Source organism: Corvus cornix, chromosome 1A (genome assembly GCF_000738735.6).
Source record: "Corvus cornix cornix isolate S_Up_H32 chromosome 1A, ASM73873v5, whole genome shotgun sequence".
Classification (NCBI taxonomy): Eukaryota; Metazoa; Chordata; class Aves; order Passeriformes; family Corvidae; genus Corvus; species Corvus cornix.
The window spans coordinates 48,157,284-48,181,409 of NC_047057.1; the positions used below are offsets into that span (position 1 = coordinate 48,157,284).

Here is a 24,126-nt window from a genome sequence, read left to right on the forward strand (position 1 = left end):
TCTAAAATAATTTGTATCTCAGTGGTGTCAAAGATGAAACCCATAAAACTCCTCTTTAAAAAGAGTAGTTATGTCACTTGTTATCACTTCAAAGATCAGAACAGCTCTTATTGGGGTAATCATAGTGGTTGTCTTCAGGCTTGATGAGTCCAGCACTTGTCACTACAACACAGCTACACTTGCTGAGTGTTTCAGCTACAGCAACCTGAACAGCCCAGCAGTGCCCAGCAGCGCAGCAGTTGCACCCAAGAATGCAGACAAAGCTTGTTATTGGCACCATGAGGTAGGAAATAGCAGACGTTATATTTTTATTGTACTCATACTCTTTTTAATGCATACCAATTTTAGAAGATATGGGTTGGTTTTTTTTCCTATGCTTATCCCAATGGATGTTTCCGTGGGGACACAAAGGATGGTATGGTATTAATGGCAGGTTGAGTTTCAGATTGGTTATATATAATGTGAAAGCTATGGCTGTTGGGTACACATTTTCTGCTATTTGTCTGTATCATGTTCCTGAATGTAGGAATTTACATTTATTAGGTAAGAGTATAAGCCCTACAGCACCTCATTATTTAATTTTTCCAGTAATCTTTGCACTTCAGATCTGTCTATTTACATCTACATTGTTCTTTTGGTGTGTGTTTTCTTACAAAGCCAGCTTATCTTAACAAAGGAAAAGGCAACTGGATTGCTCTTTTAAAGTTCTTTTTATGTTGTCTAGTTGAACAAAAATGCTGTTCAAAACTATAAAAGAATGATTTTGCACCAATGTTAATGGTTTGAATACTGACCAATATTTGACAATGGTGAAAGTCGTTCTGCTTTGAAAGCCAACAATGCACAAAAGGCCCTTGCAAAAGTAGATGTTATTCACTCAGTACATGTTATTTCTTCATGTGAATGCTGATTTTCTTTTACATGCGGCCCCTGTGCTTTTGTTGCTTTTTAAAACTGTTTATTAATATCAGTGCCATGGTGTCAGTTGAAGAACAAGTCATCTGAGTAAAACCTGCTTGACTGTAAAACTGCTTCCAAAAGTTGAATTGAAAAGGTCTGATGTTAAGAGGTTCAGATAATTTTATTTCCTTAATTTCTTTCTCACTTCTGGTTTGGGTGCAGAAGCAGAAGTGGTGAAAAGATATGAAAGTGTCTTGTTTTGCAAGAATGGCAGTTTCCTTTTTCAGGCCCAGGAGATTCAGATAAGCTTTAGAAACCATACTTCTGGAATAATCTCCCAATGTAAATAACAGAAGTGTCGTCTCTTGAACAAAGTCAGCTTGATTAAAGAAAATACATGAAACAGAGGAAAACAGCAGAAGAAACAAAATAGCAACATATCCAGGTTTTACATATGATATATTTAATTATATTTTCAAATATATTACACCAAATCTTTCTTCAGATAAAAGTTACAAATTAAATACAACATCTAAAATCATAACAAATTAAGGTTTTGCTGTGAATATTTTCAGAAGTGGATTATTGAACAGGCTATCACAGTTAAAAAAAACCTAACTAAAACAAACCCGCCCACACTATTTTCCAGACTCAAGGGCAAACATTTTCATTTACCTCAAATCACGCTGCATGTGTCCTAACAAAGTCATCCAGCAATTTCAATGTTACAGTGAAGAGATGTTCGATTTACTGATAGCAGGTCGGACAGTAGAAGGGACGCTTGAAAAGGTGTTTTCTTTCTCCTCTAGTTGAGATTATAAACCGCCAGCCTCCACATGAAGTTGTCCAGAGAGTTGCTTCAGCTTTTTGAGTCATACTAGACATCCAGTTTTAAATATATGTGGTAAAATTCTCTTTGCTGACCAGTTGCAGGTATTCCAGGGTACCTGATCGGTAGCTGGCTACCCGCGAAAGCTCCCGCGCCTTGGATCCTTCATTTTCCCTTTTCTGAAGACTATTGGTTATCATCTCTGCTAAGTCATCTTGCAACCGCTGCTGATTCTCCCTAAAACCAACAGGATGGGGAAAAAAAAAATAAATCAGTGATTCACACGTTTTTAGTGGTCCCTCAGGTCCCCAGAGATTTTTAAACATTTTAATCCGTCTTTATCTTAATGACATTCACACACTACTGATAAAAAGTGTGGGCAGGACCAAATTCAGATTCTGAATTTGGGAAGAGAAGTCAGGATTTTCATGTGAGTTTTCCAGATAGTATGGATCAGTGTCTTTGCACAAGAGCTCTGTGTGTCATTATTGACCTTAAAAAGTCATGATCACTTGCGCAAAAAGGAAGACACGAATTAGATTCAATCCCAATCAAAATAGTTTTTAGCTCTCAACACCATTACTGACACCAGGACTTTAACTATTCAACTTCAGGTTGCCTTCAGTAATAGAGTTGCCATTGTTTCAGAAATTTCTTCAGTGTATTTGGGTTTTGCTGGAGTACCCCACATATGACAATTTTTAAGGGGCGATCTTATATGAGGAAGTGAAAACAAAAACATCACTGTGATCCAGCTCAAGAGATACTTTCCATAGCTGAATTCCAGAACACTAACAATTCAATAATTCTGACAGTCTCGACAGATCATATTAATTTTCAAAATGGAGTTCTAAGTTTACAAGGGAGAGGTACCATAAGAGGTAGTCTTGACAGTATTTCCAGCTCAACCCAATCACTTGTACTTTCCATTTAAAAAATAACAAAGTTCATGAGATTCTGTAGCAGATTAAAAATTTGATTATGTTTGTTTTGCAAATGCCCTGAGAAAACCCTCATATTCCGCCTTATCTCCTCTTTTCTCTTACACAGTAGGAATAAATGGACAGGGAATTTTATTTGTGCAAAGGACACATTGTGTAAGACTCAAAACATACAGTAGAAGCAATCTGTAACATTTACTCATGCATTTCAGGACAAGGGATCCCAATGTATCTGGCAAACACCAATTTGCAATATCATCACTTCAATTTGTAATGAAACAATGTCCTTTCAGAGTAGACGGCAGCAAATTCCCACTTAGTGAAGAGTGACTGTACAAAGGTGTTTAGAGCAGAAAGTGAGGAACTTCCACATTTAGTGAGTTTGCAGGAAATAAAGAGGTACTCATATACAAAATATACACTAAAAAAATGTAACAAGTTATCCTGACTTCAATTTTGCATAGTTGCTCAAAAACACCACTTCCACTATTGCTGTATTTTATTCAATTCTAATGGAAAATGATGGCTCTGTTCCAGAACATCAACCTCATTTTTTTTTTACTGATAACTTTTCTAAGTGTTGGAAAGGAAGCTCTTGTTTAATTTCTAAAGATTTTATTCCTGTGCAGTACTACAGTAACTTTGTCCTCTTTTAGCAGAATAGTAGTTGAAATCCTGCAAGTTTCATTTCTCTTACAAATTCCTCCACAAGAGCTCACAGGCATAACATGGTATTACAGAGAGCTGCACATTCAGTTGTGGTTATCCTCAGTGACAGGTGCCACTAGGACTAAATTTGGGGGAATATTAATGTTTTACATTTTCCTGTCCATCTGTTGCTCTTAACCACAACTTCTCCTGTAAGTCTTACACTGCTTCCAAGGCAAAGAACCTGCTAAACATTTTATATAGACAAATAACCTTCAGCACACACATAGTCCCATGTAATGAATATTTATGTGTTTATGTGCACATATGCTATTAAGTCTCTAACTACTGGAGACAAGTTCAATGATATAAAAAATCCACAAGTGCCAAGGAGGAACACTAAAGGCTAAAGCACAAAGAATGGGAACTTCTCCTCCCTTTTCACATATAAAGACCATCTTACACAGAAGGAGGTGTTGGGAGATGGTATTTCTTGTCCTCAGTACCCGTCAACCAGTAGGTAATTTCTGTTCCTCTGCCCTAAATATGTATGACAAAGAAGAGAAAGCACAGTGTTGGGATTAGCATGCAATTTCCTGTAGTTAATTTACTTAAGTAATACTCTATTGCACATTGCCATGTTTGCCTTTGCCTATTTTCAGTAACTGATGCTGACAGCAAAGGATTACAAATCAGAAGTGAGAAGGAGAAGAATGGGGGACATGAAGCTGCACACTCACTTCTTTGTTCCATGACCTGAAACACAAGTTGTGGGAGAGGTGAGCTGTGCTGCCTGCCATCAACTCCCAAGGACAGAAAAGTGGAATAGATTGAAATAAATGGATTGGTAGATACTGGAGCATTACCAAATCAACACTAGGTTCAGCTTCCCTTTCAGCAGATGACTTTACAATCTTCTGTTCCAAATGGTGTGTTTCATTTATTCTCCACATCTTTATGTTGCTTTAATTTATGAGTTAGGGAGCTCTTCATCCCGAACCACCAGAGACTGTGATACCAACTGATCAGTAATCCTTGTTCCCCAGCTCTTAATTAGGTTCTGGGGTACTCTCAGCTATACAATACTTTTTACTATCCGTCTTCTCTGTGTTCATGCATGCACATGGTAAAGGTTACCTTCAAGTATGTTTCTCCTCTCTCTTCGTACTGGAATTGGCAGTCTGTTCTTTTCAGGATGTTAATTGTGGAACCGCTTACATGAATCCTTAAAGCTAAAAAAATAAAGAGACAATGAAAGCTCAGCCTGGAAACACATCACATACTCGTATTAGGTATATGTGAAAACTGGTGCAATAGCAGAAGCTCCTTCAATTGTTATCATCATAAATTCTGAGAGCCAAATTAAATGAGAAGCAATTACACTGCTGTATGAAAAATTGGACTCCACTACAGAGCATATCCAGGCAGGTATAGGTGGTACAGCCATTCATCTGAAATACAGGTGACAGTGGTATCTGTAGTAGTTAGAGGTCAAAACAGAAAAGAGTAATTGTGAGTGACCTATATAGAGAATGCTCACATGAAGACACTGGGCAGCAGGAAGAAAAACTGGCTCTTGCCACAGTTCCCTAATGGTGAAGTTGATAACATAATTGCTTTAACTTAAAATACGCAGTCAGTATACTTACACAACAAAGCTGTAATACAATTCTAGGTCAAACTGAAATCTGTGGTTCATAGAGTAAAATTAAATTCCAGACACATAAGTATCATATCTTCCAGAGGAACTCAGGCAGTGAGCCAGCCTACAAACTCCCTGTTACCAGCACTGAAGCATAAACAAGGAACAACTCTTCATTGCCCAGTGAAGTGCCCACTGTCACTTTGGACAATTAAATAATTGGTAATCAAAACAAATAGGGCTTCTTTATCTTTAAAACTTCTGCAAGCTGATAATAAATTGTTCTCGGCTGAAAACAGACACTTTGATCACAAACTAACCAATAGCCTTTGGTCCTGTTACACTGAGAGCTAAAATTAAATCCTTACGCAAGCCTGTGGATTCCATCCGCGAAGCTGTGTTTACTGTATCTCCAAACAAACAGTAACGAGGCATTTTTATTCCAACCACACCAGCCGCACATGGACCTAGAAATGGGATGCAGAGAGATAAAAAGGGTGAACCAAGAGACTTGATTTATTTGGCAGGTGTCTCACTGTTGCAGAGCAGTGCAATTCCTGGGGGAACTCTGCATTCCTCACCAACGGCAATACTTTCTACCTCACTTCCCACAGTATCTTGTGGTCTCCCACTACAAACCAAGCCTAGCTCTGTTATTCTTGCATAATCCAGTAAGAGCATAAAAAGGACACAGCTGCACAGTGTTAATTGTATTTAAGCACAATCTCTGTGCAGAAAAAAAGAAGCACATTTATTAACTGTCAGGAAGCAAGAGAAAAATAGAATAAGCTTCATTATGCAGGGGTGCATAGTGGTGCCTCAAGAGGCTTCCCAGTGCCTCAGTCACTTTCTTGGATATGTTCCTCCCCTGGCAGCTGGTGTTGAGGAACTTCCCAAAGTTGTTGAGCTATCTGGAGTTCCCCTTTGACAAAAAGTATTTTTACAGATAAATTAAAACATTAAGTCCTACACAGACTCAACAAAACTTTTTGCCTCCAAAAGCACAAAATACAGGCTTGCATTTTTTGTCTAGATAAGCATAGCTGGCCATGACTGATCTCTGCTTCAGTCAGAGAGAAATAATCTGTGAAGGCTTATTTGATACAACTGGTTTAATCACACCAGGAACAGTGGCTGTTGCTCATCCTAGCTACTGACTTAAGCTGTGAATTAATGGCTATGGGCTATTTCACTACAGCAGGAGCAAAACAGTGACTTATTTACTTCTGTTACTCTTCCTCTGTGAACATTTTTTTTCAACCTGATTCTTCATGAGGAGAGCAGTTGTCTATGGCATATATCCCAGATCTTGTATAGGTGTTAATTCTGTTCAAAACCAGGTAACAACATTGTCACTGTTGATCTAGCACTACTGTGTACCAGAGTGAATTCCAATGCGAATCCAAACAGGCAGCCCTGGCAGATGTCTTAGTTCAAAAGATCCCATGAAGCTGAGGATGTCCAGAGCCATCATGGAGATGTCCACTGCGTGCCGGTTGCCATTCCTGTTTGGTAAACCACTCACCACCATGTAAGCATCACCAATGGTCTCCACCTGTGGAAATAAAATCAGAACTCACTATTTGCAGACATAGAAAAGTACATCTTCAGTTAGAAGCAGAAAGATTTTATCAGATCCTTTTGTTCATGACTAAATATTTCTCCCCCAGAGAGCAGGATTGATTCGTTTAAGGTAGCTGACACCATTTGGGTATATGAGTGTTTATAAATATACCCAGCATTCCAATTAATGAATGTGTGACCACCTACTGTAGGAAATTTGGTATAAGTAGGCACAGTGAAAGCATATTGAAACAAAGTAATCCTGACCTGTTTTTCTCTCTTTTGCTTTGCTTAGAAGGCAGATTTCCTTAGCCACCACATCATGCAATTCGGTTTGTGTGTCCACTGGGTGTAAATGAGCAAAAGTACAGAGATAATCACCTTGTACACATCATGGTGGTCAAGAATGTGGTCAAAGTTCTTGTAGATATCGTTGAGCATATCTACCACCTCCATAGGGGTGCTGTATTTGCAGAGCGTGGTGAAGCCAACAATGTCACTGAAGTAGATAGTGACTTCTTCAAACAACTCTGGCTCTACCAGGCCAGTCTCCTTCAAAGATTTTACTACTGGCCTGTGGAAATAGAGAAGGCAGGAAGACAGAGGAGTAGTGTTTACTATTAAAGGTATTTTTTCATGCAACCCAATCACAGTATTGCTTTCTGTGTAAGAAACATCAAATAGTTTGCTGAAAACTGCCATTGCAATCGCATTTTAGATGCCCATAATGCTTTTCAGTCAGGGACCTCAAAGCACTTACTAATGGTAATTAATGCACTACAGACTTTCAAAATCCAAGTGTGTGAATAACCATGAGGAAACTGAGACACAGGCAACTGAGCTTCTTGGTTAAGGTCAGAAACAGGGATATTGAGTAAAATTTAAAACTGAAATTCTGAACTTCCTGACATGTAGACCTAAATTCTACCCATACAATAAGTAAGACCAGACAGTTTTTTCTGTTTTCTCAGCATAGAAGTAATTTCATTATAATAATTACATCAACTCATCTTGATTTCAGATGAGGTATCATAGTCTGATAATTTTATGGAAGAAAAATTCAATACCATGACAGTCAATGCCTATTCAAGAGGTACCTTCATTTTGTTGCAATTCTAAATCCAGAAAAATACCTGTTCCTAGTGGTGGTATTAGAAGAGAATAACTGAAAGAGACCCAGAAAATTATAGGTTTTGCACAATGCTGTGTTCCATCTACAATGAAACAGTAATAGAGCGGTAGGAACAACAAAGAGTGGAAGGAGACATGAATTCCTTGTCGCACTGTCTATACAGCCAGATCATTCCTGATTTTCCCCAAAACTGGATTGAACAAGCACTTTGTTTTTTGTGATGAGTCATAAAATCAATACCCTGACTACTGAAATATCCTTGAAGCTAGTAATGACATACCAGGATAGTTCTATTATTCCAAATACGTGCAATACCGAAATTACAGGTATTACCAATATTATAATACCAATAATACTTGTCCTATAGCATGCTCTGAAGAATCCATCTAACCCAGTATGACCCAGCCAACCTCAGCCCCTCTGTTGCATTGCTAAACTCCAGCCTGAAGTTGGACTGCACTCCTGCTCTTCAGCTGAAGACACTCCTTCTACCTAGCAAGGTGCTGGAGCAGAGCAGAGCTCTGTGATGTGGGATCACTGTAGGTCTGTGTTCCCAGGAAGGCAGTGAAAGAGAGGCTTGTGCTGGAAAGGGGGAAACCTGTGCGTGAAGAAATGTTGAGGAAGATAATGGGTCCCAATACCATCTTGGCATGACACTCCACCATAGGGTGGAGAGCTCAGGGACAGCTGCTTCTTATTTCCTTTCTGGCAGGATTAGATTAGATGGAAAGAAAATAGAACATAAACATTAATCCTATCCCCTACGCTGCAAGAATCGGGTGTATGTAAATAAAATGGCAGCGAAAATCCTCCTGGCCAGTTACCTTGGAAGTAACATGAAATTAAGCCTGTCTGCTCTGTCTCGCTCTGCTTTGTACAGCTCTGTCCTTTCCTCCACCAGGTGTTCCAAGTTCCGCGAGTACAGCTGTAGACGCCGGATCAGGGTATCCATGTAGCTTTCATTGGTCTGGCCATGGAAATTACTACAAATAACAGAATTACACAGGAATCAAGAAGAAAGATGTACATTGTTGAGAGCAGCTAAAAGGAGGCAAAAAAGCAGCAACAGAAAACTTCTTCAGTGTTTGACTTCCCTATAGTTAGAATGCAAAGCGCCTCAAGTGCATCATTCTTTTGCTTGCTTGGAGGCCTTATGTAGATGAATTGAAAGTCTGTAATCCACACTTGTCAGTTGGAGCTGATAATTCTTAAGGCAGCCTTCAATCACCTAACCCTGCTAATATTGTCAATTCCAGATTACCTTGGGTAATCCAGGAACATTCATTTGTAAAAAGTAACTGACAAACTCAAATTCTGAGAGGAAGCTAAAAATAGTAGGTAGAAAATTGCATATAATGTTTAGATGGGGACTTCAGCCAGAAGAATTAAGACAATTTGAGGCTGTCTGATTAGAAGACTGAAGAATACAGTGGAACAATGGACAGCCCCGTGGCTAGTTTTACTCACAAAATCCTGCAGACTAAAGCCTACTAACCCCTGGAAGCAGAAGTGTGGTAACATGAGCTGCTCAAACTTGTTTGTCCGGGCAGCCTGCACTCGCCAAAGCAGTCTGAAAGTAATTGGGACCAGGCTGACTGGAAGAGTCAGATTAGTATTGCATCCAACTGGCCTTCAAAATTACTCTTTAAACAAATTTTATGTCAGGGATGCATCATCTTAGACCTACATGAAAAGAACACTATATTGTGTGTGACAAGAGGCAACCTTTTTGCTTTTGTAGGATGGAGGTTTAGGAGCTGAACCAGGAGGCCTCTCTATTCAGCTGCAGAAAGGTTATTCAGCTGATACATTCAGTTATGCATATTAGAGTTGTCTTGCCCATGTAAAGTGTAAAATGATGCTGTTGGGGTTTGTTCATGGGGAGAACCTTAAAAACTGGGGAGCAATTTCCTAGGAGAAGTGATTAAAAGCTCACTGTTTGGTCATTGAAATAATTAATTCAGACCAAATTCTGCAGGAACAATGCAGCATTGTGCAGGTGAAAGGCCTGTGTAACCCCACAGGGTTTATCCAGCTATGACCCTTATTATTTTCCCAGAACTTTGTACTACCAAAGCCCTGTAATTAATACTTCTTGTGAGTTACAACTCAAAATTTCTAGTCAGCTTAATTTGGGACCATCCAAACTTTCAAATCATCCTTCAAACATCTATGTGTATTCATTTACCAAAATGTAGATTACATGAGTCACTATACAACTCTTGACTAGAGAGAGGGAGTGAATTACTTGATTGGTTTAAATCCCTAATTATCCAGCTTGCTAGTTCCATAATGTACCAATTTGAGGTAAGGTGATCATCTCACCCTCACTCAGTACATTGTACACAGGTGTATGTATACATATGCACATGCTCCCCTACTTTTCTGCCAAAGAATAAAACAGCATCTAAGTGAAGACACTAGGGTTTTCCACTGACTGAATCATAATCACATCAATTTACACACTTAAAAATATGAGCTTTCTAATACAGGAGGAGTTTGGAGCATCTTAAAAAACAAAGCCCCTGCTTCTCACCTGAATATTTTAGCCAGAGTACTCTCAATTTTCTTAAAGTCAGGCCTTTTCTCTGGATCTTCCTCCCAGCAGCTCTTCACTAGTGTATATACCTTCAAAAAAATTTAAGGAAAAGTCCACCTGAGATATAGACAGAGAGTAGTGCTAAACCGCACTAGTTCGTTACAGAATTTCCAGTTACTCTTGACCAGCAACATACTAAATTGTGTGACTAATTGTCTTGAACCTATGGTTAGAACACTCATTGCAGGCATCTTAACTCTGTGATGAGTAGTGACATGATCTTAACTTGAATTTGCAATACACAAATGAAAGGCAAGTAAATGGATCCAGTCTTGCAGATTGGTGTCAGACACAGTTACTGACATGGTGGTAAATGCTGTGTTAATTATATTTCCAATATCCTGAGTTTGGGATTTTTCTGAAACTGGTGATTCAGCCAAAAAGAATGGGATTCATTGCTGGATATGTGAATATCTACAATACAGACATTTTCACCTGAGCAAGAAGCCATAGGGGCTATATTAGTGGAGAGGGGTATACTTGAGGTGTAATTCATCCCATCTCAAGGATATCTAAAATAGGTGAGAAGAGTGTCACCATATAAGTCTCTGTTTCTTTCCAGTGAAATAATTTCCATGAGTCATATTTCACATTGCTGGTAACAACTATAGAATGCAATTTCTTCCCACAAAGTTAGGGCATTTGGCATAAAACACATAGCTTTCACCTTCCCATGATCATGGGCTCTAGTTTGGCCAGGACTTCCACCCTTCACCCAGAAAATGGCTTAGTTAATTATTAGCTTACTTCCAGCTGTCTTTCTCCCACTGTTTCCAAGGTCAGGTCTGGTCGGAAAGGCTTCACTTCTTTGCCTCTCTCCACTCTGTAAAGTTTCTCTAATACACGAAAAAGAACAAAGCTTTAAACAAAAAAGCGTAAGGACATTGATTGTGTATAGCAGTCTCTGATGTTACAAGGCACTGTACAAACAGAAGTCTTGAAGACAGTTGCCTCATTTTGTTAGAATTTCAGCTTTGGAGCTTTTCTTAATGTATGGCACAAGACCGAAACAGGCTGGCTTGAAGGCCCCTGAAAGCAAAATGAGTAGAAATGTACATGAGTATTTATTGGTTACGGTAGACATGGTTATGGCATCTTCCCAAATGAATGTTGGGCATTACTAGTGTGCCTCTCAGCATGAAGTATAATAATAGTAACAAACAATGTGAAAAGCCCATTGCAACTTGATCAAAAGTGTGGAGACATACACCGCTCATTAGAGCAGTTCAAATCATCCTGCAGATGCTTAACTTCCTTAAAATGAAGCTGTTAATATAAATGGGTTAAAAGCATTGCATTTATTAACTCATTTGTACTCTTAGTCATTAAATGCATTCTATGAAAGTTATTTGGACTCTGAACACATCAAAATCAGGCTGCATTTGCACAACTCAATTTAAGCACAGTAAGAGAGCACTAAAGCAAAAATATCTTCCTTTGTCTTTCTCCTGCAGACTTCAAGAATTCTGGGGGAAGGGGTGGGGGTGGTAAAAAAAAGAAGCAATTTTTTACCTCTGGATAAAAGGAAATTGAAAGGCATCTGTGGATCAGAACAGATTATTTATTAATAATGTCTGATTATATTTGGGATACAATTTTACTGAAGGAAGTATACATCATTCATGTGTAATTATATGAGGAAGGTTTGTAATTGCACTGGTCTACAGCAGCTACAGATGCCTAAACATACCCAATGTGCATGATCACCTTAAAATGATGCAGCAGCATCCAACTTTTTGGTACAGAAATTACAGACTAGAGATGGAGCAGAAAAGTTGAGTCTCCCAAATGCAACAGAGTGGAGAGACTGCTGAGAAGTCTTCTGTGGGCTAAGAGACAGGAAAGTCTGTGTAGGGCTCACGTACGCAGGAGGAATGTTCTGGATTTCCATGCTGGACACAAAACTGAGAGAGGAAGTAACAGCACCTATTAGCAATACTGCAATTAGTCAGTAGCAGAAAGTAGTGGAACAAGGAGGCAGCCTGAATTGAGCATTGGTACGTGGCAAGGTTTCACAGTCTTGAGCAGTGAATGAGTTGTTTCTGCAGAAGAGTGGAGTAACCAGACGGAGAACAGCTTCTTGCAGGGACGTCAGTGAAGCAGATGATGACCTAGTTACTTCTACACATTAGAAATCCAGTTCTGTATACCTGTCATGGGACTTCTTTTCTCTCATTAGCAGCAAAATTATTGTACATTAAGTTGATTGATACATATTTTCACGTTGAGTAAATTGGCTCACTGAGTAACTGAAAGTAGAGTTTAGTTTTTCTAAGTTGGTGGATGGAGCTCAGGTGTGGGGTTTTTAAAAAAGTCTTTTAAAATCTGAACACAGTCCTTGCTGCTGTCATTTAAGCCTGGAGAAGCAGTTATATCAGCTGTCCTGAAATATCAATATCAAGTCTTCTAATTTGCAGAGACTAACTTCTGATAGCCTAGCCACTGAAGGAGTTTCTCTGGTGACTTAAAAACAAAATTAATGTAACAGACAATAGGGACATTTCTTTGTCCATTACCATTGACTCTAATTTGGTTATTTTTTCTCTCTTTTTATCTTGGATGTTTGTAAATTAATGGTCACCCCGAGTTTGAGCTACTGTCTTCCAAAGTTAGATGATGCCACAAACAAAATGCAGAGGTGTTTGAATAAGTATGGTTCACTGTCTTGCTCATCTTGGCTAATGAATGAATCAGGCATTTAAATGAAGAGCCACTTCAGAAATATGTAATAAAATTAATTCCTTTCTGTTACATGAAATTTGATGAACTGATGAACACATTTTACTCAACTTGCGTAATCAAAAGTCAAGAATAATACCAGAAGCCATTAGATCAGCAATATATATCTTAGACATCTACTAATGCTTTTATGGAAAAAAAAAGTTTTGTGGAGAAAACAATCTCCTCACTGAATGGAAAATTTTAAATTTCAGCTGAAATTTACAAAGCAGATTATTTTTTTAAGTTACAGTGGACCCAGACTTACTAGGTTTCACACCTAGTTAATTTATTGTCTTACCTCACATGCTGGTATGTGACCATCTCCAACATCAGCACTTAGATGCTGTCAGGTACCTAGCTTAGGTGCTACAAATTCTTTGAGTTGCATGGATTAACCTAACGCCATTTGAAAGGGACAGTCTTTCCAAAAGGACAGAATACAGTGTTAAGAAACAGGTAAAAGATAAAACAAGGAACCAGGTTCTCACTGTGACAGCCAGGGTCAAACACAGAGCAATGAGGATGCCACCACATCTCAGAAAAGCCAAGAAACACTATGTCTGAGGCTAACTTAATAACCATTAACACAACACAAAAAGACTGTAACTGCTCAAAAAGCAGTTAAAAGAATGTAGTTTCCTATGGTTTTGCTTCACAAGTCAAAATGAGCAAGGTAGGGCATTGCACCTTCCTTTCTCCATGTTGGCAATATTTGTAAAATTCTTGCATTCATGAGGATTGTGTCTGCCTCTTCCCAAGAAAAAGGAATAGAAAGGCCTTATTTTCTCTACCTTTTATTAAGCATGGAATCTTGAAGAGTTTCTTGTAAGGGGAACAGGAATTTCTAATCTCTTTTAAATCTACATTTATGTTATAGAGTTGGTGATGTGAAAAACTGTGTTTCCTGAAATATGAACAGATTTGTGATAATGTAGGATGATGAACATGCCCCAGAAATTATTCTCGAATGTAACTCAGTAAAAGAGCTATTAGGCTGTCGAGCTTCTGCTCTAGATGTTTTAACAAATGTGAGGCGGATCCAACAGAATGACTCAGAGATAAAGGCAACGTCTAAATTTGTTGTTAGTAACTATTGTTAGTCACTAGGAAAATCCCAAACCCACACATGTTTCTGTGTCAGTTCTAGTATATAATAATGTCTGAATTCTGGGAATTGGGATTGACTGGGCTGGATATTGTCCTGGTTTTAGCTAGGGTAGTTAATTTCTTCTCAGAAACGGTTACAGTGTTGTGTTTTGGGTTTGGAGTAAGAATGGTGTTGATAACATACTAATGTTTTGGTTTTTTGATAAGCTGTGTTTCTCCTAAGTCAAGGACTTTTTTTTAACTTGTCTCAGGCTCTGCCAGTGAGGGGGTACACAAAAGAAACTGGGAGAAAGCATAGCTGGGACAGGTGATCCACACTGACCAAAGGGATATTCCATACCAAAGAATGTCATGCCTGGCATATAAACTGGGGGGAGTTACCTGAAAGGGAAGATTATCTGGGTTCAGGAAGGGGGTTTGGGTATTGGTTATCTGATAGTGAGCAATTTCATTGTTCGTCGCTTGTTTTTCCCTTTTTATTATCATTATCACTATCATTTATCATTAATATTGTATTTTACTTTATTTTCAATTATTAAACTGTTCTTATCTCAACCTATTAGTCTTACTTTGATTCTCCTCCTCATTCTACCAGGGGGAAGGAGGGTAGAGAGGTGGGGTTGAGCAAGCGACTGCATGGTGCTTAATTCCCAGCTGGGCTTAAAACCAGAACAGCCACTCAAAAACAATGTCAAAAAATGCACAATACAGGGTGTAATGGATGCACTACAGGAGGAGATGATTTTTGTGACAGAAGTTAAATTGCTAAAGTTAATTATAACCAGCTTGAATAAAGTCTGAATTGCCAGTTTTTAAATGCCAGCTGTTCTTATGTCATGCAACTGAGTTTTTGTTATTCTGTGTTGACAATGCTGATTTATTCTGCCTAAAATGAGTGGCATATTACATGTTGTTTACAAGTCAAAATAGAAAAACCTTTGAGGCTTTTAAATGTTACAGTAAGTCTGGACAACATTGTATAATGTTAACTTCTGTAATGCTGTGCTCCAGGTGAGAAGGGAAGAGAAAGGGCAAGAAAACTCAATGCAAATTTTATTTACAGAAAAAGTAGGGACACTTGCCCCCACAGTGAGATCCTTCAAACAGGCTCTTCATTCACCATGCAGGGAAAGGAGCAGCTGTTCAAACAGTTATGAGAGACAGTGCCTTTCACAAAACATGGAGAATAGGTCACTTACAGCTTCAACCGTCCCAGAAGGCTGCAGTAGAGGAGAAATCTGTGGAATTACCTCTGTTGTCCTGGCAATGTGTGGTGTAGAATGTCTCTTTGCGTAGGATGATTTCTTGGGCAATGATCCCATAGCTGTATACATCACCCTTCTGAGATACATCGGCGTGACGGAGATGCTCAGGAGCTGTCCACAGGTCTGAAGATCCAGATGGCAATGGGGGATGATGTAAAGGGGGAAGGGAGAGAAGTAATTGAAAAAAGGGTGATCCTTCTCAGAGCATCCACTGGCTCTAATGATATTTCCTTTTACTCTTTTCATATCCAATCCAGAGCCCACTGGTATTGTGTATTTCCTACTTTAGCATTTTTCTTGAGAAGCTGACATCAGTACAGGTTAGATAAACCTCTGAGGTAGTTTTCAGTTTTCTGGGATTTGCTGACCCTGCTACTTTCCACTGTAGATGCAGACTCTTACACCTTCAGAAAAGTTATGTCTATTGGCAATGAACTTGCTTTTCTTAGCTACATTTCACAGGCTTCTTAGAAATAGCCGATGTATCTGCATAAGACCAAGGAATGCCAGTGCTATAATAAAAAAACCCTGAGCCATAAACTATTGAGCTAGGAGATGCAAGGAGTTTTTTATGCACAGTGTCTGATGAAAAGACTGCCATATTTCCCAATGGCCTTGATATCATGAAGCTATTGAAATAATTCTCAAGTGCTTTTGAGCCTGACATAATATTACCTGCTCATAACTACTTGCTTTCTACAGAAATTATTAATCTGTATTTCTAGTGCAATGAGCACCATTGTACCTCAAAACCAGAATGCTACCATGGTACAACAGCTGTGACATGCTGGTGACGTACCATAACAGTGACCTGAACACAGTGACCCTGAAGACAGTGTTATGATATCAGGCTGTAACATCCAGCCACAATGAATCTGTAGATCTCTTGTGAAACAGTGAGTTTCAAGGACATAGACTGAGTAACCAGAAATTCTGAGGCTGCTTATAAGCAATAGAAGATAAATACATTACAATGTAATAATAATATAAAATTAAATAAGAAACTTTTAAAATTAAGAATGAATAGAACATTTATGTTCAGTGCACTTTTCTTAGTCCTTTTTTATGTTCTTATTGCTCCTCTTGAGTATGTTTGTGTCTGAACGTAAAAACTTTCTCCAAACCAGTTGCAACCAGTTTCTTCTCAGGTCATATGCTGCAGTTACAGCACAGTGCCGTGCTTATTGTACCCCAAGCTCTACTCTACAGATTCATATGACATAATTTCAGATGGGCTCATCTTTTCACTCCAGATCAAGTAAGAAGGAAAAGATGAGTAGAAAGGAGTGTTCTATTTTACAGAAATATTCTATGAATGTGAGGTGAATAAAAAATGTAAAGAAAAGCTATTAATATTATTCCAATCTGCTTGAGCATATATTACTAGATTCCTACCTAAGGAAAGAAAAGCGAGTTATCATTGCATATCAATACAGATTTCTTCAAGAGTTATCAGAGTCATGCTTGTTAATGTTTAAATGATACCACAGAGCACCATAGTAACACATGTATCTAATCAATTACGAGATTTATGGTAAATTAACTGCTTTTTTTCTTCACACAATTTCAGTATTACTGCTGAAGAGAGCTGTTTGCATAAAGGACTTGGATACTGAAAATGTTTCTTACACTGCAGTCACAGGTGAAATCTCTGTTTTCTAAACTAAAAGTTGAATATTCATCTTTCCTTCCTTCTCACACTAATTTCTTTCTCTACCTGCTAGTAATTCTTTCGTTGTGTTATTTAAGTTAAAACAATATAATGGCTGCTATAATATGAATCAAAGTCGCATTGTTTTGTACTGTGTAGAAGATGTAATTAGACCCTACTGGTCTATGAAGATAAGAAAATTCCATTGAGTTGGAAACCATGAAGGAGAGTCCAGTTAGGCATTTTTTACCTTTCCTTGGAGGCAGAATTGAATTACAGCCAAAATCAGTGATCTTCACTACCATGCGATTGTCTACTACACAGTTTGTGGATTTGAGTCGACCATGGACTTCAGTTTTGCTTGAGTGCAGGTAAGACATCCCCTGTGGTTGACAATAAAAGACAAAGAAAGCAAATTACATGTGAGACACTCAGATGTTACCAGACTCAACAAGAATGTGAATATTAGCATAATATCTGTGCAAGTAATTAAATGGACTTCATCTGCAATGTATATGTATAAATCACATTTCCCTTTCATATTATTATTTTACAAAGGAGACTTTCCAAGACATTAGGAACAGTCAATATTACAAAATAAGGAAATGGATCCTGTCATGGAAGGCCATCCTTCCTTTTAGTTAACAACATGGCATCTTGGGTTTTGTCAACATTAGAACACAATTAAGCAATTAAGGAAATGTATTTCCTCCCACAAAAGTTGTAATTTCACTTGCTATAAATGTTTTCTGGTAAATTAAATATAGATTTCTTGGAATGTCACACAAAGAAGTGCTTCCAACTACATTGGAATGTAGTTGGAACTACATGTTCATCCAACAGACACAATACGTGTGAGAGGAATTGCTCCTTATGTCTGTGAAGATCGCCATACACCAGAGATGTTATTTGAAACATTGCAGCAGATCCTCTAACTGCAAAGCAGAGGGCTCAAGAGCAGAGTGTTAGATGATGTACAAGGGCTTAGATCAGACAGGGGATCAGACTAGACAGTCATAAAGGTCTCTGCTGACCTGACTGTTTATGGTTTTCTCTGTACAAGTCAATACATACCAGCTATCCATGAGCTAAACTTGAAGCGAGAATGAGGCCTGGCCAATGCAGTTTCATCTTTATTTCCTGAGATTCAGACTCTTGACTCACAACACACACAGGCATACAGAGATGTGTAGCTTGCCCCTTTTTACTCATGGCCTCTGAAATGATCTGATTTAGTCTAAGACACTTAAATATGGTGCAATACATAAGAAGGGGCTAGCACTGAGGCACAGCAGGACAAGACATTATTAAGTGGGCGTCAGCTCAAGAAGGGAGTAGGTATGCTAATTTGTACCCTCTTGCTATTATTTATTCTGTTTCATCTCACTCTTCTGAACTACTTAAACTCACACCTACTTATAGCCTACTGATGGTTGTTCTTCTTCCTATAGTCCTCTTTTCTTTGTGCTCAGTATATGAAGTGCAATCTATATCCTGTGGAAGCCAGAACGGGTATGTAATATCTGTTTAGTTTCTTCTCTGAATGATCTCCCACTTAGACTCCTACATGTATAGCTCATCCTTTTGTGTAACTGGTAGATAGAATTTAATCAGTGTTACAGCTCATGTGGTCATGAATACACTGTATGCCATGCTGGGTTTTCTTTTCAAATACTGGGTTACCCATAATTGGGAATGGATCAGCAAATGCTGAGATCACTGAGAGATCACAAGAGATCACTGAGACATGAGCTGAGTTTTAGGCAGAGCAGATGTATGTCTGAGACACAAGCAGCCTGCAAAAGATGCAATCTCTGAAGAATGTTGTTGGACTGGTTATCCTGTACCTATCTAGACCATGCCAAATTTACAGAGTGTGCGCACACTATACCCAAGGAACACATTTCTTGATTAGGCAGATTTTAGCATGCAGCCCTGATGACGCTACCCAGGATGTTTTGCCTGTTTAGGCCCTATTTTTGTTTTAGGCCCTATTTCCTCCAGCAGCATCTTCTTCCAGCTCCTGTTTTCATTGGCCACAAAATATTCCCATTGCAGAATTCCCAGTTAGTATCAGGATCAAATGACAGGCAAAGGTAATTTAGATTTCCTTATCCCAAGGCTTTCTTGTTAACAATTTCTGGAGGCAAAGGTCTTATAGACATACCTGATAAAATTTTCCTCTTTCCTTCCCACTATCCTATGCACCTACCTGAAAACACAGAACCTATTAAGAACCCACAATGTGATTTTCAAAATTTATAATGACTTTCAGTACAATAGTTTCAAATACTTGAGGATTCTTGTAATCTCTGCTCTGGAGCTCTGAACCTTTAGTTCTGACTGACAATCCTTCTTCTGGCACAATGCAAGAATATTACAATCCCTTGCACAATATCCTGCAGCAGCCACTTATTTAATAAATAGCATTGCAAGTACAGTGTATGCACTAGTAACTACAAGGCTTGATTACTGCAATTCCCTCTCAGCAGACCTTTCATCAGAGTTCTTTGGTCACATGTAGCCAAATCCATGTAGCTACAAGGTGGTCCTATCAATCCTAGAGGCAGCTACGATAGCAAAAAAAAAAGGGGGAGGGGGAAGTAAATGGAGTAGATTTAGGGCTTCCTCTTTGGCCACCCCACCTTCTCTATTGAACTAGAGACTGCTCCAAGAATAGTCATCACTTTGCTGCTTGTACCAGGGAATACAAGTGATCCAACCTTTGTTCAGAAAAAGATGCAGCAGCTTCTTGTGCCAGATGAAGAGCAGGCATAGTATGAGGACTGTTTGGGCCATAGTAAAAGCAGAGTGTATGAAAATGGTGGCATGGAGAGGGAGAAGCATCTCAAAAGGAAGGCAAAGAAACTGCTGCACCTGGTCATAGGTATTTTAACAGCCTGGAGAGCTGTGGCTGGTCTTGAAAAGGATAGATACTGAGAGAGGAACTGGAGCTGAGAGGCCATGAAATGACTTCTGTAAAAAGAAAAGCAATTCAAGTAAATATAGACAGGATGCTTGGAGATTTAGAAGATACGGTTTGGAAAAAGCAATACAAGAATTTCATGGAAATGTCTAGGTCCCAGAAGCTTCACCACAGTATCAAATCAAGGAATAGGAGAGGTTGGCAGATCATCCAAATGACAGTAATTTTCCTCATATTCCTAGGTACATACAAGTTTTCATGAAGAGTTTGTGAACCATCTCTACTAACTAGCTAATAATGCTGAGGAGCCATTCCACATAATGGATGCTGTGTGCCAATCCAGCCTCAAGTGCCACGTCCCCTTTACCAATGGTGCAGCAAATGACTGGCTGTGAATTCTCAGTACGAGTGCAGTCATTGGGCATTTGGTCACTTTTTCAGAGGGACTGGGATTTCTCTCTCCTCATAAACAGAGACAGTACTAATCCTTATTTTCTAAAGAAACATCTGAAGGTGAACTGCAAATAGTTAAAAAATACCCTGGGTTTTGATATGTTTTAAGGAGGAAGGAAAACTCCTCTGCTGCTATTTAAAATGAAACTTAATGCTGAACATTAACTGAACTTGAAAGTCATTAACAAGGCCAACAAACTGTGACAATTTGGATTAAGGGGGCTTTAATAAAGCACAAGATTTTCAATATCTCTTTAGAACAGACACAGTGGAGTCATTCATTGTGGAGACCAAATCTGAACTGGTGCATGTAGGGAAATAGGAGGACCGTCCAACTGCAAACCAGCAATAGGAAGAGAAGAGCAGCCAAGCACTAGCAAAAAGAAGTGATTCTCTACATTATCTGTAGAGGTATAATGAATTATTACACCAGTGAATTACAAAGACTCCTTAACTACTAACTGAACAGTTACAAGTCTCTAATGCAGAATAGAATTTCCTTTACTATGCATATTGATTTTTCCTACCACAAGGACCTAAAAGGCAAAGATCTGTTGAAAGCTACTGAAAACCAGCTTGGTTTCTATACAAGATTAATTTCTTCCCTCTCAAACTGCTTGAAATGGATAGCTGTAGTGAGAAACTAGACTTTCTCACTCTAGTGAGAAAATCAGGATGGTACATAAACAGATTGTTTAGAAAAAGTTGATCCCATCTCTGGATACATATTAGAATAATTCCATGATTTGAAAAAATACAGTTTTGCTTTGTATGCTTTACCTGAGGCCACAAAGCAGTGTGTTTTGAGGAGCTTGTGACTGCATAAGCCCTAGTTATTAAAACCATTGGTCAGCAGATTGTAACCCTCTGATCTTTGGGCCACATTTCTTTGGGGTATACTTTATTTGTTTATTTATAAATAGCCCAAAGCCAGTTCTGGTCCCTATTTCCTCCTTCAGTCTGAAAGCCAGTGGCTTCTCCTGCCTCAGATACCTGTCCCCAGAGGAGAAAAGACTGGAAAGGCATACAGCTCTAAGAAAGAAGAAGACCTTGAGAGCGACACTCCTCTGAGGATCAGTTTTGTAAGACAGGACAGGTTGATTAACATTGCACCATCAGCAGTCCACTTACCTTGGCAATATCATACATGACGGAGATTTTAAATTCCCAGTCCATGAACGTGCCATCAGGGTAGGATATTTTATCATTTAACACATCCTGTGAAGTTTTTCAGGGAAAAAGCAGAAGATGAGATATGGGTATCCAAGTTGCACACCTTTCAACCAGCAACTTTGTTTTTTATAGAGAGTACATGCACTAGAACAGAAGTTGAATCAAAAAAACAGGGAATATTAAATATATATTAAGTTTACACAGAGCTAGGAAAGAGGGTTTTGTACAATTAAGAATAGGTTGTGAATTTGGTCTTGAAAACAAGTCTTTAATAACACAAAATAGCTGAGAAACAAATGGTCAAGTTGTGCAAGAGGAAGGGAGAGGATTTTCCATGTTTTGTGCTCACAGTCCATTTCCCACCAATTTACTCCTAGCTTTACAAGTTCAAAGTAAACTGTTGCTTTATCTATGCCTGCCAGTCGTTTACAGTTCTTTCAGCCACGATGACATCCATTGCCAGAAGTAAACTTCCATGAGTATGCCAGTTTACCAGAAAATAACTTAGAGAGAACAATTATTTTGCTGCCTTGCTGTGAGTTTGTTCCAGAGACCACTGCTACTGATGACAGTCTTTGTATGATCACAGAAGCAGAGACAATATACACCCACAGAAGAGCTGATGATTATCACTTCATTATTAGCACTGAAATAATATTGGTAGTAATAAACAATAAGTCTTTCCATAATTTTGCCAGCATCAATTTACTACAATTTATCAATGTTTCTTTTTATAAACAAAAATTAAGGGTTGTTGTCCCGTATAATGCAGAACTTGCCATTTTTCTCCCTTACTAATATGGAATATATACTTTTTTCTGTCCTCACACACTCTGTGGTACATAAGCACATCAGCAGAGACAACAGTTACAGCTTGGAAAATAAAGAAAAAGTTATATCCTATATGCTTCCAATAGGGGAGACAATACAAATACTGGCTGTTGCTGTGACCTGGGCTGTACTTTTTCTTGGCTCCACCTCACCTCATCCTCTTGCTGCTGAGAACCATTAAAGTGACACAGCAGCACCTGGGGAGGGACGGAGAGAACCAAGCAAGGGAGAGGAAACCACCACTTGCTCAGTCCATGACTGCTGCATGAGGGCCAAAGACACAGAGATGGGGATTTCTTTTCTTTGAAATTTGATAATTTTGGGGTAGAAGGAGACCTTTAAAACTCTTTACCCTCAGAGAACCTCTTTCGCAGTACTCAATCACCCCAAAGATCATGGTGTCTATCTTCACGGTGCCATAGAACTTGGTCAGGTTGTAATAATCAATCTGTAGGAGCTAGAGCAGAAACAGTTCATCTGTTTTTAAAAGCAATCATTTTTCATACAGAAACACAGGTCATGGATATTTGTGTGACATGGTTTTTTTATCTCAGGCCCTGATAAGATGTATGAGTTTCCCTTAAACCAGAGTGTATTAAGGCACTGAGTGAAGTACTTGAAGACATTTGTCATTCCAGAGCCTTCTGGATTAGGGAGATAAGAATGGCTGCTGTTGGATACTGCAAGCTAATTCCAGAGCCCATTATAGTATCTATTATTGCCTCTCTATCAAACCTCCCAGCTGACCAGAATAGCCATTGTGAGTGACAGAATGTTGTGAATCAGTCAGTAAATGAGCAAATAATAAAAATTTAATGATGCTGCATGATATTATGGACTTCGTCCATTTAAATAGACAACTGTAGTTTACTTTGAGGTATTTTTAGAGTTTATTGAATTCACAATATAGCAGTGTTGTGTAAAAGGAAAGCCATTCAAAACAAGATGCAGTACTGCAGCCAAATTAATCTCCTGTGTTGAAAGAGTCTGTATGCAGAAGTCAGCAGAGAGTAACTTATATTTAAAGAGCAGCACTTGGCATTCAATAATAAGATTTAACTACAGCATTCTGCTACTGATGAATTAGCATGATATGAGCCAAAAGAGTCCAGTGCTATTTAGCATCAGCTATAAAAATTGATTTAGTAAGGCCATATGACAGCACATGTATTTAGTAAGGCCATATGACAGCGCGTTAATTACTTCATTCATCCTCAGCTTGACTGGCACACAGTTCAGACTCTGAAGTGGTGATGAGATCACATAACAAAGATAAAGTTCATCAAGCAATATCCTTTGAGGAACTCATTACCTTTCCACCTCACAAACATGCACAAACATATGGCTGTTGGAGTTGACAGTGGAAAGCAATGACTTCACTCATAGACTCCATCCCACCCTCCTGTGTGCAGTTCCTATGTGCAACAGTTACCTTGTTTAGTTCTATTTTTTGCTTCTCTGAGAAATTACCATCACTGTTTTTGAGATCCTTTAGGATCACCACCTGAAGGAAAAATACCAGTGCAGAAAAAAAATCATAGGTTTAGTACAACAGCAATTCATGTTTCTTTTCCAAGAAATGTCCATACAAAGAAATACTTCAGAAACACCTGCCTACTGCTTCACTGTTGGAGTTTCAGTTAATCAGCTAATAAGTACTGGAGCTATACTTTCTTCAATGGATTTAGATCTAATAACTGTGCAGATTTTAACTCAACAAGAATATTCCTCAGTCAGGCAGACAG

The 24,126-nt window shown here is 38.7% G+C and overlaps 1 protein-coding gene across 1 annotated transcript in view; it reads right to left on the reverse strand.

Moving 5' to 3' along the window:
- Positions 1-1,340: 1,340 nt before the first annotated feature.
- Positions 1,341-24,126, reverse strand: part of GUCY2C (guanylate cyclase 2C) — a 44,203-nt gene continuing 21,417 nt past the window's right edge. Inside the window, exons 14-27 of the mRNA XM_010410683.4 lie at positions 23,814-23,885; positions 22,734-22,838; positions 21,509-21,595; positions 17,249-17,381; positions 15,333-15,470; positions 11,002-11,090; positions 10,192-10,283; positions 8,480-8,638; positions 6,905-7,097; positions 6,341-6,515; positions 5,329-5,427; positions 4,456-4,550; positions 3,782-3,858; positions 1,341-1,966 (exon numbers count right to left, since the gene is read on the reverse strand). Of these exons, the coding sequence (XP_010408985.2) occupies positions 1,792-1,966; positions 3,782-3,858; positions 4,456-4,550; positions 5,329-5,427; positions 6,341-6,515; positions 6,905-7,097; positions 8,480-8,638; positions 10,192-10,283; positions 11,002-11,090; positions 15,333-15,470; positions 17,249-17,381; positions 21,509-21,595; positions 22,734-22,838; positions 23,814-23,885 (1,689 nt within the window). The 3' untranslated portion in view covers positions 1,341-1,791. The remainder of the gene's footprint in view (positions 1,967-3,781; positions 3,859-4,455; positions 4,551-5,328; positions 5,428-6,340; positions 6,516-6,904; positions 7,098-8,479; positions 8,639-10,191; positions 10,284-11,001; positions 11,091-15,332; positions 15,471-17,248; positions 17,382-21,508; positions 21,596-22,733; positions 22,839-23,813; positions 23,886-24,126) is intronic.